Source organism: Diabrotica virgifera, chromosome 6, assembly GCF_917563875.1.
Source record: "Diabrotica virgifera virgifera chromosome 6, PGI_DIABVI_V3a".
Taxonomy (NCBI): domain Eukaryota; kingdom Metazoa; phylum Arthropoda; class Insecta; order Coleoptera; family Chrysomelidae; genus Diabrotica; species Diabrotica virgifera.
Window position 1 is genome coordinate 142072979 of NC_065448.1, and position 14144 is coordinate 142087122.

A 14144-nucleotide genomic window follows, 5' to 3' on the forward strand; every position below is an offset into this window, starting at 1 on the left:
ACAGATTGGACTTTTACCTACATTACATAACTTTTTCGTGAGCCTAAAATCAAAAATAAGCTTTAAAAATGCGGGACTACGAACTCTTTGCAATCCAATATTTTGCTTCTATAAAGTGGCTCCGCCGATTGGAAAGTACATGACAAGGTAATCCTTATTTCCTTATTATTGCAGACTGTGCAAAATAAGTCTTTAAACTTATTTCAAAGATTTCAAATCCCCTCGTATTTATTATACTTAGAGATAAGGGAGATTATTTTATTGTATGAAACGTAATTTATAGTATTTACGCTCCGCCTATCAGTAGCAAAATATTTACCTCCGCCTTTACCGAATCCCCGCAGGTCTTGCTCTTGATAAGGTAAATCCCCCACTTAAGATCTACGTGATGTCGACTTTATTGTACGGAATGGAAAGATGGACACTAAACGTAGAAGCGTTAAGAAGGCTACAAAAGGATTGTGAGGCCATAAAGAACATCAAAACTAGAAAGCTGGAATATTTAGGCCACACCAGAGGTGCGAAATATGAGATATTAAGGCTCATAATGCAAAGTAAAATTAAGGGTTAAAGATCCATAAGAAGACGAAGAATTTCCTGGCTCAGAAACCTAAGAGAGTGGTATAGTTGCAGCTCAGTAGATCTTTTAGAGTAGAGATCAGTGGAGTAGATCTCAGTAGAGCAGCCGCCAATAAGGTACGGGTAGCTGTGACGGTAGCCAACCTCCAATAGGAGAAGAAACTACGAGAAGAAGAATAGGTTAAACCGCAAAAACACCGATACATTGATTAAAAAATAAGATCAAAAACAAATATCAAGAAGCTTACAAAATTAATGATCAAATCCAAGAAATTACAGAACAGAATAAGAAAATCATGAAATAATGAAATAAAATGGGAGAATATAAAGAACAGATTACAGATTTAATTAAATTGAATCAGATTTAATTTAATTGTGAGAAACGTTAACATCTGCAAAAACTACAAATCAAGAATGGATAACACAAGAAATACTTGAAAAGATGGAAGAAACAAATAAAACAGAGACAAACGTAAAGATAAAAAATAAATAAATAAAATACAAAATATACGAAGCAAACAACGGTAACTATTTATTTCAAACAGTCTAACCTTGGTAACGATTCCTGTCGTCTCAGTTCATTTATTCTCGCCTTCTCTTTAAGTTTCCTCTGCTCTAATTTCTCTTGTTCGATTCTTTCTTTCTCCTCCTTTCTAGCTCTGGCTTCCTGAAGTTTTTGTTGTGCAAACGAGTCTTCTAAGAGGGTCTGTCGTTTTAAGGCATTAAACCTTGAGTCCTGAGCTTTAATAGTTTCCTCAAAATCTCGATGTTTGCGGATAAACTCCTCAACTTGGGAGATAGTATCGCCTACTTTGCCATCTTTAAGAGTACCTATAAAGAAATAATTTTTTTTGTAACGATGAATGTTCTAAAAGTTAAGTTTGAATGCATTCTTAAATTATACAAACATCTACTAATTACAAATAGTCCATTTAATCACGGTAAAATATTGCAAAACCTTAAAATTTTAAAGAACCGCTTGAATTGACATGAAGTTTGGCAAACACATAGCTAACATGAACACTTTTGCCCTGAAGGGGAGTTTCACCCCTTCTTGGGGGTGAAAAAATATACGTTCACAATAATTCCGGAAATGACTAATTTCGAAAACTGACTAATTCTAAGCAACTTTTGTTCTATAGCGTTTTTTCACTAAGTTAATACTTTTCGAGTTATTTGCGAGTAAATATGTTCATTTTTAAACAAAAAAAAAACACGTTCTTGGACGGTTTTTCGTAAATAACTCAAAAAGTAAGTATTTATCGAAAAAAAAAACACTTATAAAAAGTGAAAAAAAAATAGTGTATGTATAAGGTCTCTAGACCCAGTAGAAACAGAGTTGTAGCACATGAAAAATACGGTCTTATTTGTCAAATTCCAAATCGAATATTTCAACGTGAAATAACCAGAAGCACTTTTTGGGGAAAACACATTACAACTTTTAAAGAGTTAAAAAAGCCTTATTTTTAGTATCAAAAGTAAGTAACTTCCGCTCAAAATAAGGTTGGTCCTTTTTTTTTGAAAAAAATCGTGAAAATCACCCCCTAATTAGCATCCCAAATAAAATTAATCGTTACCGCTTCACAAGTTGCTTTACTCATGTATGTATTGTTTAAATTATCTGTAAGTTTCATCGGTTCAAAGTGCTTATTTTGGAAAGGGCTGTAGTTGAAAGGGCTTGAACAAGTCACTAATTAAGAGTGTATGCAAATTTTGAACAGACACATCATTACCAATTTTTGTCTTTCAGAAAAACAAAAAATTCAAAATATCCAGAAAAGCAAAACCTACTCTTTGTGGTATTTGGTATCACTAATAATTTTTAAGTTATGTTGAAAAAAGAGCATTTTTTTAAAATTACAAAAAAAAACTTTAAAACCAATTAAGCACTTTGAACCGATTAAACTTACAGATTATCTAAAAAATACATAAGTAAGGCAATCTGTAAAGAGGTAATGATTAAATCATTTTCACGATTTTTTTACAAAAATAGGACCAACTTTATTTTGAGCGTAAGTTGTTTACTTTTGATGCTAGAAACTAAAAACAAAAAACAAAAATAAAGCTTTTTTAAACACTAAGTTATAATGAGTTTTTCTAAAAAAGTGCTTTATTTTTGGTTATTTAACATTGAAATATTCGATTTGGAATTTGACGAATACAAACCTATTTTTCATTAGCTACACACAGCTCTGCTTCTACTGGGTCTAGAGACCTCATGCACACACCATTTTTTTTCACTTTTTTATAGGCTATATTTTTGCTAAGCAATGTTTTTTTCGATAAAATAGTTAGTTTTTGAGTTATATGCGAAAAATTGTCGCGTTGCGAAAAACCGTTGAGTTATTTGCGAAAAAAGATTTTTTTTGTTGAAAAATGAACATATTCACTAGTAAATAATTTAGTGAAAAAACGCTATAGAACTATAGACTCTATAGCGTAGAAACACTAATAGAAAGTATTGACTTAGTGAAAGAACGCTGTAAAACAAGAGTTGCTTAGAATTAGTCAGTTTATTCACTTCCGAACTTATTTTGAACACATATTTTTCACCCCCGAGAAGGGGTGAAATTCACCTCCAGCGCAAAAGCACAAATCGGCACAATATCACTTTTTTCTTTGACATGCGCCATGTGTATGCCAAATTTAATGTTAATTCAAGTGGTTCTTTAAAATTTTGAGCAAAAACCGTAAGTAAATGGACTAAAAATATTCTTGCGATACCTTCTCTCACTGCCATCCAATTCTCCAAAACATTCGCATCTCGCTTGAAAAGTTGAAGGTCCAAATTTTGTTCGTATATAAGATTTCTCTTTTTCCAAGTATTGTCTAACAAATCAATTTTCTGCTTAAGTATTTTAATTTTGTCTTCGATTTCTTGAGATAAACTATGACCTTCTTTTATAAACGTTTGACCAGTCTCATAAAATTGTTGGAATACAGGTAACCTTCCATCGATTTCAGTACTATACTCTTTATGTCGGCCTAACAACAGTTCTGCCTCGATGCAATCTTGAGGTAAATCGGGAGCGGTAATTTTGGCAAGCATTTCGTTTATCCACGCTCTAAAAAACAAAAAGTTCATTACTGTTAACACATTGCGTGCGGGTGTCTGATCCTAAGACTTATACTCATGACTGACAAAAAAACATATTTAAAAAATGTTTAATTAATGGCATATACATGAAAGGCATCATATGGCTCACATGTATGCCATCCGCACGGAACATGCTAAGGGAGAGGGGGTATGGTTTAAAATTTTAATTTTTTTATTATTTTAAATGAAAGTGCATAACTTCAAGAATACTCTCTAAAAATTTGAGATCGATCGGAGTAAAATTACCAGAGATACAGCATGTTGAATATCCCTACCTTCGACTCGCATTGCCGCGGTTCCGGGCCAGCACGTTTGAGCGTAGTGAGAAACGTTCAACAACTGTTCCCCTTCTGGTTTGTAGATTACTCCGCGATTTCAAAACATAGTCCGATGTGCATCACTTTACGATCTGACAGACAAATAAGAAGACAAATTATCAAAATTTTAAACGCGTTTTTCTCAAAACTACTTTTTTAAAGGCGGTGGACATTATAACTCAAAAACTACTCGCCCATCACCAGAAATTTTGCATAGATTTTGTTTAGACATTCGTGAAGTAACGCTGTCGAGATATTTCTTTTATGCTTTTTTTTTGTTTAGCAAAAATATGTTGATTTTCATCCTTTTGTTACAAAGAATTTTCTTTTTTTTTACTTCCGAGTGATGCCAAGAACTCAAAAATCGTTAAAAATAAAAAGACGAAATAAAAAAACGCTCGACAGCATTACCTCGAGGAACTCATAAGCTAATAAAATCTTTTTGAATTTTTTGTTTGACATAATACAGTGACAAGTTCTGATGTCCACCGCAAAATCCATTTTTTTTTGAGATGTCTGTGAAAATTTGTCAACTTTGGCTTATTTTTCAATACTTTTCCTAATTTTTTTTTTGAATATTCTTTGAATTGCACTTAATATACTTACATAATTTAAAAATAAAATAATTGTACCTAGTATCAAAATAAAATCACAAAAATGTGCTTGAAATGTTGATTTTAAACCATACCCCCTTAACTTAACTTAAATTGCACAAAAAGATAAATCAGATCAATTTAAGAGTGAAAGACTGTTATTATTAAGACTAATGTAGGGTGTTTCACGTGGAATTCACATTAGACTTATTATTTCTGAACATAAACGAATTTTAAATCTCAAAATTTGCTCTTCCGCATCATTGTGGCACATCTACTTGTCGAAAATATTGGCAACTTGCTCTCAGTTCCAGTAGGACCGGAAGTCGCCATAAATTTTTTGTTCTTAATCCTATATATTTTTGTATTTTTAGATGTATAAAATATTACATTTTTGTACAAAAATTATATAAAAAATATTTATAGGTATGTTATGTGCTAGTACAAGACGGCAAAACCAGCAATAGATAAAAGAGAAAATTTAAGACATAACAAAGGAAAGAAAAAAATAAAAAATCAAAGAAGCTAGGTAGACTTAGATGAAAAATATCATGAAATTGAGTAATTTGAAACAAAACACGAGTAGGCAATACGATCTGTTCCCGCTGAACTGCCACATTTTCGGGGGACATTTTATTGCTATTTTTGGTATGTGGGCTTCATTCATTATATCTAAATTTTATTACCAATCATTGTTACGGTCGTAATAAACTTTTTCTTCTATTGAGAATATGCTTTGTTGTTTCCTGATTTCAGTATTTCTTATCTAATATAATTTTGTACAAACATAATATAGTTACATCCCCTGACGCTTCTTAGACCTTTCATTTCTGCTGCCTGAATTCGTGACATGTCTTTCTGTTTTATTACCAATGTGCACTTAAAAGAACATTATGTATGTTGCATTCAATTAGCATAAAATATATTTGGTAATTACTAAGTACGTTTATTAAATTGAAGTTGGCAAAAAACAACAATCCGATGCTCTTGGCTAATTACAAGAAAAAACTAAAACTGATGTTGTTTTGTCCGATGAGTCCAATAAAACTGTAACCGAACCAGCTTTACTAGGGACATTTACATATTATACTCCATCTAATTTACTTACCGTTGCACATCATCCGCGTCATAGCCCGTGATGTCACATGATACCAACCCGAAATATTTAGGCGGTAGGTGTGTTTTTTTTAGAATCACTTTACCGAGTACACTGGCATTACAGCCACTAGACATATTTTATTATATACGCGTAGAAATAATATTTAAAGATTTCTATTATGTTAACATAAAGAAATACACAATAATATGTTTCATTTTATTTGTATAAATGGATTATAAAGCGTTTTTGTAAAGCACATTTGTTCGGAATACACTATAACTATAATCGAACGAAGGTGATATTTTGGCATAAATTGGTAACATTTATTTGACAGTTGCGGTGATGACACTTCCTATTTGTTTATATTCTTTACTATAAGTATTTGTTTCATTATATTTACTGTTTTTATTATGTACTTTAATGTAAGATTATAACTAATTCTTGTTTTCTATTTCTAAAGTTTTTATTTATTTACATTGAATATTAATTTGTTTTGCTGTATAATTCACTTCCGTAAAAATTGTGTGATGTATTTTATTTAAAGTGAATTCAAGATTTTTTTGTAATTGGGCAACAATGTCAACTTAATCTCTAACGTAGATAATGATGTGCAACGGTAAGTAAATTAGACGGAGTGTACACATCATTTGTTGATGATTATTCCGGTAAGTCCAGCCAGCAATATTTTAACAAACTTATTTATCGGGAGAACTGGAGACACCCGCATTTATTCACTTTGCACTATGGTTCCAAATGCCTAAAACGTTGCCTTGAACCATCAAAAGCGTATATTGTTCATACACTTTCATACTTTTTTAACATCGCTGATTATGAAATACTCAAGAGATTTAAATATTTGATAATATCTTCTGCAAAATGTATGTAGAATTTTTGGCGATATCTAAAAATATATAGAGAGCTTCTTTAAAAACCACAAATTTGATGGTGATTCCTGGTATTACCGGAACATATGCCGTGCTGGCAGTAGCTTAAATTTGTAGATTAGCTACAGATATACATAAATGCAAAATTTCCAATTTCAAATTCGATTATTTTCAGAGATAAGCCTAATATACGTAAAACACCTCATATTTATAAAGGGGGCATTTTCATATTATATTTAATATAGGTAGGTACTTAAAAAATGGCCTTCAAATTTCGATAGTCAAACATCCTATCCTTTTGAAAAGATACTGTTTCTTAAAATTATACAAAATACTTACAATAAATCGTGGTACTCATCGAAGTAAGACTGCAGCTGTTCAGATTGTTGTAAGAAATACTTCTGTCTTTCAACTTTGTCTTGTAAGTCCTGTAGAGTACTGACTGTATCTTCTCGTTTATCGTCAATGTGTTCTTTGGTGTCTGGGTATTCAGCGATTAATCTGTCGCCTTCTTGTTCGACAAAATCAACTTTGTCTTTGATCGCTTTCATTTCAGTTTCTAAAGCCTGATGTTTTCTCATCATATCTTCAATAACCTAGAAGAAAAGGTAATATTCAGTTTAGTTTAATAGCTTACATTAATTTTGAAGATTTAAGAACACATGCGTTTGATCATTAACATTGTTCACACTTGTGAACGAATTAAAGAGTGTGAGCATTAAAAAATTTTTGTATACACATAAAAACAAATTTAGATTCATGTACGTTACCTCCACATCTGGAACATAAACACCATATATAACATCAATGTCCTTTTCTCTAATCCATGATATTATTTCATCCGCAGTTTGGTCGAACAGATGCACTTGTTTAGCTCCAGCCAATGCCTCTTTACGAGCATTTGCCAGTTCCAACAAATCATCCCAATTATTCTGTAATTCGATAATCTTTTGTTGAATATCGGGACTGTAACTGCTCTTTGCATCTATGATAAAATGTCCATTTTCTATACACTGCTGTACGCGTGGTTCGCTATTAATAAGACTTGCATGGAACGTATCAAATGCTTGGATCAGAAGCTCAACATGTTCCAAATCATTACCATATTCTTCCGAATCGGCCTTGTTCATTTGTTCTTTCATCCAGTCTTGTACTTCATTACATTCATGTACAAAGCCGAAATACTGCAAGGCTTCAGCTAAACGAACTTCTCTTTCTGAGACAAGTTTTCTTAATTCGCCAAAGTCCTTTTGTAGTTCCACCTAAAAACGATAAAAATTTATAATATTACAATTATGAAAGTATTATCATTTACTGACAATTATGAATGCCAACTTTAATTGAATATATCTCTACACAAACACAAGGATTTTTAATAGTTAGGTTCACGAGTTTGATAACGGATCATCACGCACACGTAAGCGTCCACTGCTGGACATAGGTCTCCCTCATCTCTTTACATCTGTCTCTGTCCTGTGCGGCTTGCATTCAGTTATTGATAACACGCTTCAGATCGTCGGGCCATCTGGTTGGTGGGCGTCCTTTGCTCCGTAGTGCTTCTTTTGTGACCTCCACTCGACAATACGTTTTGTCCATCGGTTGTCTCATAATCTGGCGACGTGTTCTGCCCAATTCCACTTAGGGACGCAATTTTTTCGACAGCGTCTGTTGTTTTTGTTCTACGACGTATTTCTTCGTTAGGGATTCGGTCTCTCAGGGAGACACCCGACATCTGGCGGTCCATAGCCTTCTGAGTTACACGAATCTTGTTCATTTTGTGAGTGGTAATGTTTCCACTCCATAAGTGAGTACATTCAACACAAACTGGTCAAAGATTTTCCTTTTCATACAAATGGGTAAGTCCGATTTAAATACATAGTTCAATTTACCAAACGCTGCCCAGGCTAATCCTATGCGACGTGGGAGCTCACAAGTACTTATAAGATGCAGTCTGCTTAATATCCCTTCCATCAACAACAATATTACGATTTAGCACCAGATTAGTCATTATTTGCATTTTTTTCATGTTAATCTATAGTCCGACCTCTAAAGAAGCGTGATATAATTTGTTCAACATTATGATAACGAATACATAAAGTTATTTAAATATTTTTTAACTCCATATAATTCATTAGTAATTTTTATCCATCTTTCTATGGCTCTACTTTTCTTTTAAGTAGTTGTATCTCTTCGTGCAGTAATGTATATGCGTGTCCAGTAAATGCATTGTTACTAAATAAAGTCGGCATCAAAGTTTTTACAACGTCTTTGCGGCTATATTTACAGCATAGTCGTTTCTCGCATCCTATACTAAATTTCAATAAGACATGCAGTGCATATATGTAAACAACGATTTTACTTGTTAAAGGTATTCAAAATTTATCCACTCGTTACAGTCATAGTAACAGTATATGATTAAAATCAGTTAATCACTTTTTCTCTTTTCTCTATTATTAGTTTTTATTGTATAGTATATAAATTATTGTATGGATATTTAATTAAATGATTAAATTAAAATTAATATATAATTTACACGATTATGCGAGTAACTGTTATTCAAAACCTGAACCAAATAGCCATCTCGTCCGTTGCTGATGACGACATCGCTGTCAACTAATGTTTACATCTAGTGCATAGCTTATGCGAATAAATTGTAGTTTCACCGTTTTCTATCTCGTCAGTCATCATCGTGTAGATGCCTTTTGGTCATGGCTTTTCTGATACCCTCCTGCCATGTCTTTCTGGGGCATCCTCTCCTCTGTTCTGGTCTCCGCTCCATCATTATCTTTGACCACTTGTCTCCATTCATACGTTTTACATGCTCGTACCAACTTAAACTCTTGGCTTCAATGGTGTCAATTATGGTTGTTTCAATACTCAATCTTTGTAGAATTAATCTCGAGACAGTTAATGTTATTTCTGCTTTTATTACTTTTTACCCATAACCATTTTGCGTTGATGGTTATCATTGATGGGAACTATTGGTGTGGTATTGGTAATTTGACACAGAGTATCAAATCTCGAAAGTTACATAGTTACAACACTTCGGACACATTACACGAAATGAATACAGATATTCCCTCGTACAAGCCATCCTATAAGAAAAAATATTTGGAAAGTGGGGTTGAAGGGTGAAGGGGTGAAGAAGAAGAACATCCTCGTTGAAGAACTGCAGAACCTGGTTCAATACATCTATGCAGCTTTTCCGCGCTGCTGCAGTTAAGATAAAGGTTGCCCTCATGATCGCCAAGATTCCTCACGGATAGGAACATCAAGAAAAAGATTGGTGTGGTCAGACATTTAAGTATTTTTTTGTAGAAATTATTGAATTTCATTGATGTATTATACTCATTTTGATTTCAATTAGACGAATACAACGAATATTTCTTCTGTTATAGCTGCGTCAAAAATAAGTATTGTGAAAATATTGAATCAATATAAAATATATACACTTACCTTGACTTTCTCAATATTTGCTGCATCAAAATGTCTTCTAGCGATTAATGAATCCGCTGCATCGACTATCCTTTGAATCGACTTTTGGAAAGTTTTTACTTCTATAGATAAAGTCTCCAACTTTCGTTGTAATGATTTTGCTGTATCTTCGTCTTTACCAACTTCTTTGGTTGCAAGAAGTGGTCTCTTTTCTATAATCCAAGCTTGGGCTTCAGACACATCTTGGTAGAACTAAAAAATATTTTATAAATTTAATTAATCTGGTTAAAATAAATTGAAAATGAAATCTAAAACCGATCCAAAGGAAAATACATGTAGGTACATTTAAAGTACATAATATTATAAACTATATGGAAAAGTAAAGTATATTGAATCAGACTTAACATAAATAAACGGTGATGTTTCTACTCACAGCTTGTACTTCCAATGAATCTTGAAGTCTGAGTCTTCTAATACTGGCCAAATCCTTAACTTGGTCTAACTTAACGTTTAATTGTTCGGTTTTATCTTTTATAATAGTTTCAGATGGATGTTTCGATCTAACTAGTTGATCAGCTCTCGCTACAAGTGCATCAATTATAGCGCTTCTCGAAGTTAGTTCGCCTTCTAAAATTTGGTGCTTCTTATGCAAGTGTTGAACAGCTGTTAAATTATTACCAAGGTCTTGTGAAGCTACAAGAGGTTCTCTATCATCCAACCATTGTAACTCATCATCAACATCTCGAGTAAATTGTTGTAACATCGAAGATAATTCAAGCTGGTCTTTTTTAACTTGTAACGGTTCTTTTAGTTGGTGATATCTTGTGATAGCTTTTTGAACCTTTTCATCGATTTCATCAGCTAAGAAGTGTCCACCTTTTTTGAACTGCTCAGCTCCTTCATTAATAATTTCGCAGTTTTCAGCATGTTGCTGGATATCATTCTCTAAAGTAGCAAGTCGTTTAAGGTGATTACCTGCACTAGTAAAATCATCTGTACCAGTAATTTTCAGTTGGTGTTCGACATCTGTTAACCAGGTCTCAAATTCTTCTAGCGATCTATTAAACAACAATGCCTGATAGGCTTCATTTAACCGATCCCGTTTAAGATTAGACAGTTCTAATAAATGTTTCCAGTCATTTTCTAGCTCATCTAGTCTTATTCCGATTTCATCTGCAGCATAATGATCAGCTGCAATAAGATCTTTACCAACTTCTACAACATTCTGAATTCGTTCTCCACTAGCAATTACTTCAGCTTCAAATGTAGCATGCTTCTGGATCTTGTTTTGTAAGTTAATAGGTTCCCGGTAATTTTCATCTGCTGCGGTTTGAAGTTTTTGAGTCAACCATGTCTCAACATCGTTAACATTCCTTAAGAAGTCTTGCAAAGCCTTAGATTTCTCCAAGGTATCCTTACGTTGCTTTGTCTTGGCTAGCAACCTATCGTTACGATTTAAAACCGTTTCTAACTTGAGTAACACCTCTTCGTTATTTCTGCTAGTATCTTTTGTTATTCTTTTAGCTTCTGATTTTAATTCATCCACTCTTCCTAACAAAGTTTGTAGCGTAAGTTCGAAGTCGTTATGTTTTCTCAACAAAGCTTCAACTGCTCTTGGTGTATCACCAACATCTTCGTTATTTAAGAAAGCTTCTTTATCAGCCAGCCAATTGTTAAGTTGATTTACTTGTTCATTAAACTCTTGTACGTCGAATGAATGAGTCAAATTGTTTTTATGATCAATCCAAGCTCTGTGAATTTTGGTGTGTAGTTCTTCAAGCTTCTTGACATTATCTACAATTATAGGATTATCCTTTTCAGGACAAGTTTTGCCATATTGTATTAATTGAGTAAATGGTTCATCACGTCCCGCTATTTCAGCTTTAAGTTCGTTGTGTAACTCTAGTTGGACTTCAGCATCGACGACACTATTGGGTTTCTCTTGTGATTCCATCCGTTTAATAGTTTCTAATACCCATTGCTCTAATTGTTTCGCGTCGGCTAAGAATTTTTCTTGGGAATGCGCCTTTTGTAATAAGGCTCTGCGTTTTAATTTAGCTGCTTCTAGTTTTTGCATTTGCACTTCTAAATTGCGCAAAGTATCTTCCAAATGTTTGGTGGAATATGGATATTTTTCGCTGAGGTAGAAAGCATCTTTCTGATGCGTATTAACGATTTTATTTTCTATAGCCGATATTTCGTTCTCGAGAGCTTCTTGTTTTCTTTGTAGGGCTTCTACTGCAGGAAGATTTCTGCCAACTTCCTCCGATTCCATTATTGAACATTTTTCTGCTATTCGATCCAAGGTGTCAGCAATGTCTCTGTCGAATAAGTGTATTTCAGAAGCTTCGTTTAATTTGTTTCTGTAATCATTTAAAGCCTTTTGCAAAGAATGCCATTTTTTAATTAGATTATCACCTCTTTCTCGGACATGGTTATGTCCTTGTGCGGCTAATTTGTTAGAAAGAGCAGTAATTGTTTTAATTTTAGTATCGTCGATCTTCATATCACTATCTACATCATCGAGTTTACGTTGTAAAATTTGACAATGTTCGTAATCTTTTCCGGTATCCCCAGCTTGTAACAGGACCTCTTTATCTCTAATCCACGATTCGATTTTGTCGAGTTGAGAGTTGAATTCAAGAATGTCTTGTGCTTCTTCGAGACCTTTGCCTTTCAAACTAACTTCTTCATTGAGACGCCTCCACGCTTGCTCTAAATCAGCCAGCTGGTCAGCTATATCTTGGGATGCTTTATGATTTTTACGAATTAATGTTTCTCCGTTATTTTTAATTTCTTGTATTCGTCCAGCATTAGCTACAACTTCGGCTTGGAAAGCTTGGTGTTTCTGCAAGACTTTAATTTTGTCTTCTAAATCAGAAACATCCGATTTTGTCATCGCTGTCATCGTGCCTAATTTCTTTTCTTTTTCTATGATCCACACTTGCGTTTCAGCAACGTCTCTTACAAACTCAGCATAAAGAAGACCATTTGTGAGATACTTTCGCTTAGCTTCGCTTAATTGATGCACTTTTTTGCGTTTTGCTTGAACATCAGCTAATCTTTGAGCAATCTGTTCACTTTCAAAGTGATTTTGTTGTAGTAACTTATTTCCAGAAGCGAAAAGAGCCTCGAGATTTTTATCTTGAACCTGAAGTACTTTTTCAAATTCTTCATGTTTCTTTAGTTGATTACTGACTTCATCTACGGTTTCCCCAATGTCGACATGTGTCAATGCGGCTTCTTGGGTGTTTGTAGCATCCTCAATAAGTTTTGTCTCTCTTAAAAATACGAGTAGGTCACACAATTGATCCAGATGAATTTTTCTAAGTTGCCAGGTAGTAAGCAATTTATCTCTTTCTCCAATGAGATGTTTATATTTCTCTACGGCCTCGGGTGCTGCATAATGACCTAAAATAGATTTATACTGTATTTTATCTGCAGTTATTGTGCAGTCGGGATATTTAAAAAAGTAAATTTAAGTTGACTGTAGTGAGTCGGAAGTTTAATTTCTTTTAAAATGTCTTCGAAAGGTTGAATAGTAAACAAAATTTTAAACCCATTTTGACAATCTTAATTCGATTAATTAGGAAGTCTCAAGAATTGTTTGCCATGAATAGCCATGCTGATCGCCAACATCCGAAACGGATAGACACCGTAAGAAGAAGAATAATTTTTTAATATAGTCATATTTTTACAATAAAAATAATCAAAATTTAACAGATTGTATGTATAATAGTTATTAACCTTTATACATGTATATGTTGTATAATATGTAATATATTATGTCGGTCAGGTAGCAGATACTAGACACTGAAGTTAGGGCACGGTACTTATAAAAGAAGATGTGACCTCACAGACCTCAGTGCCGGCAGAGACCTCAGATACTGGTACGTTACGAGTGAGGGAAGTAGGCTGATAATGGCTCGAAAATGGGTGCTGAAACGTTGAGTTTTAAGTTCTTAAAATTCCTCTTTCCACTCAGCAAAGTTTTGATAATTTTCTCGAATTTTCTGGACGAAACTGAATTATATAATTATTATGCAAAACAAGAAAAAATATCGATTTTTTATGCTGCGCCATGGTTTTTGAGATAACTTCAAATTTTGAAAAACTGTATTATTTCTGATTTCTTTAGAA

At 33.5% G+C, this 14144-nt stretch overlaps 1 protein-coding gene across 4 annotated transcripts in view; it reads right to left on the reverse strand.

Annotated features, from left to right (window-relative positions):
• Positions 1-14144, reverse strand: part of LOC114336756 (spectrin beta chain, non-erythrocytic 1) — a 415003-nt gene that overhangs the window by 49517 nt on the left and 351342 nt on the right. For all 4 annotated transcript variants that reach the window (XM_028287129.2, XM_028287131.2, XM_028287128.2 and 1 more), the window contains exons 19-24: positions 10438-13415; positions 10026-10256; positions 7340-7831; positions 6909-7165; positions 3304-3644; positions 1131-1410 (exon numbers count right to left, since the gene is read on the reverse strand). In XM_028287129.2, the coding sequence (XP_028142930.1) occupies positions 1131-1410; positions 3304-3644; positions 6909-7165; positions 7340-7831; positions 10026-10256; positions 10438-13415 (4579 nt within the window). The remainder of the gene's footprint in view (positions 1-1130; positions 1411-3303; positions 3645-6908; positions 7166-7339; positions 7832-10025; positions 10257-10437; positions 13416-14144) is intronic.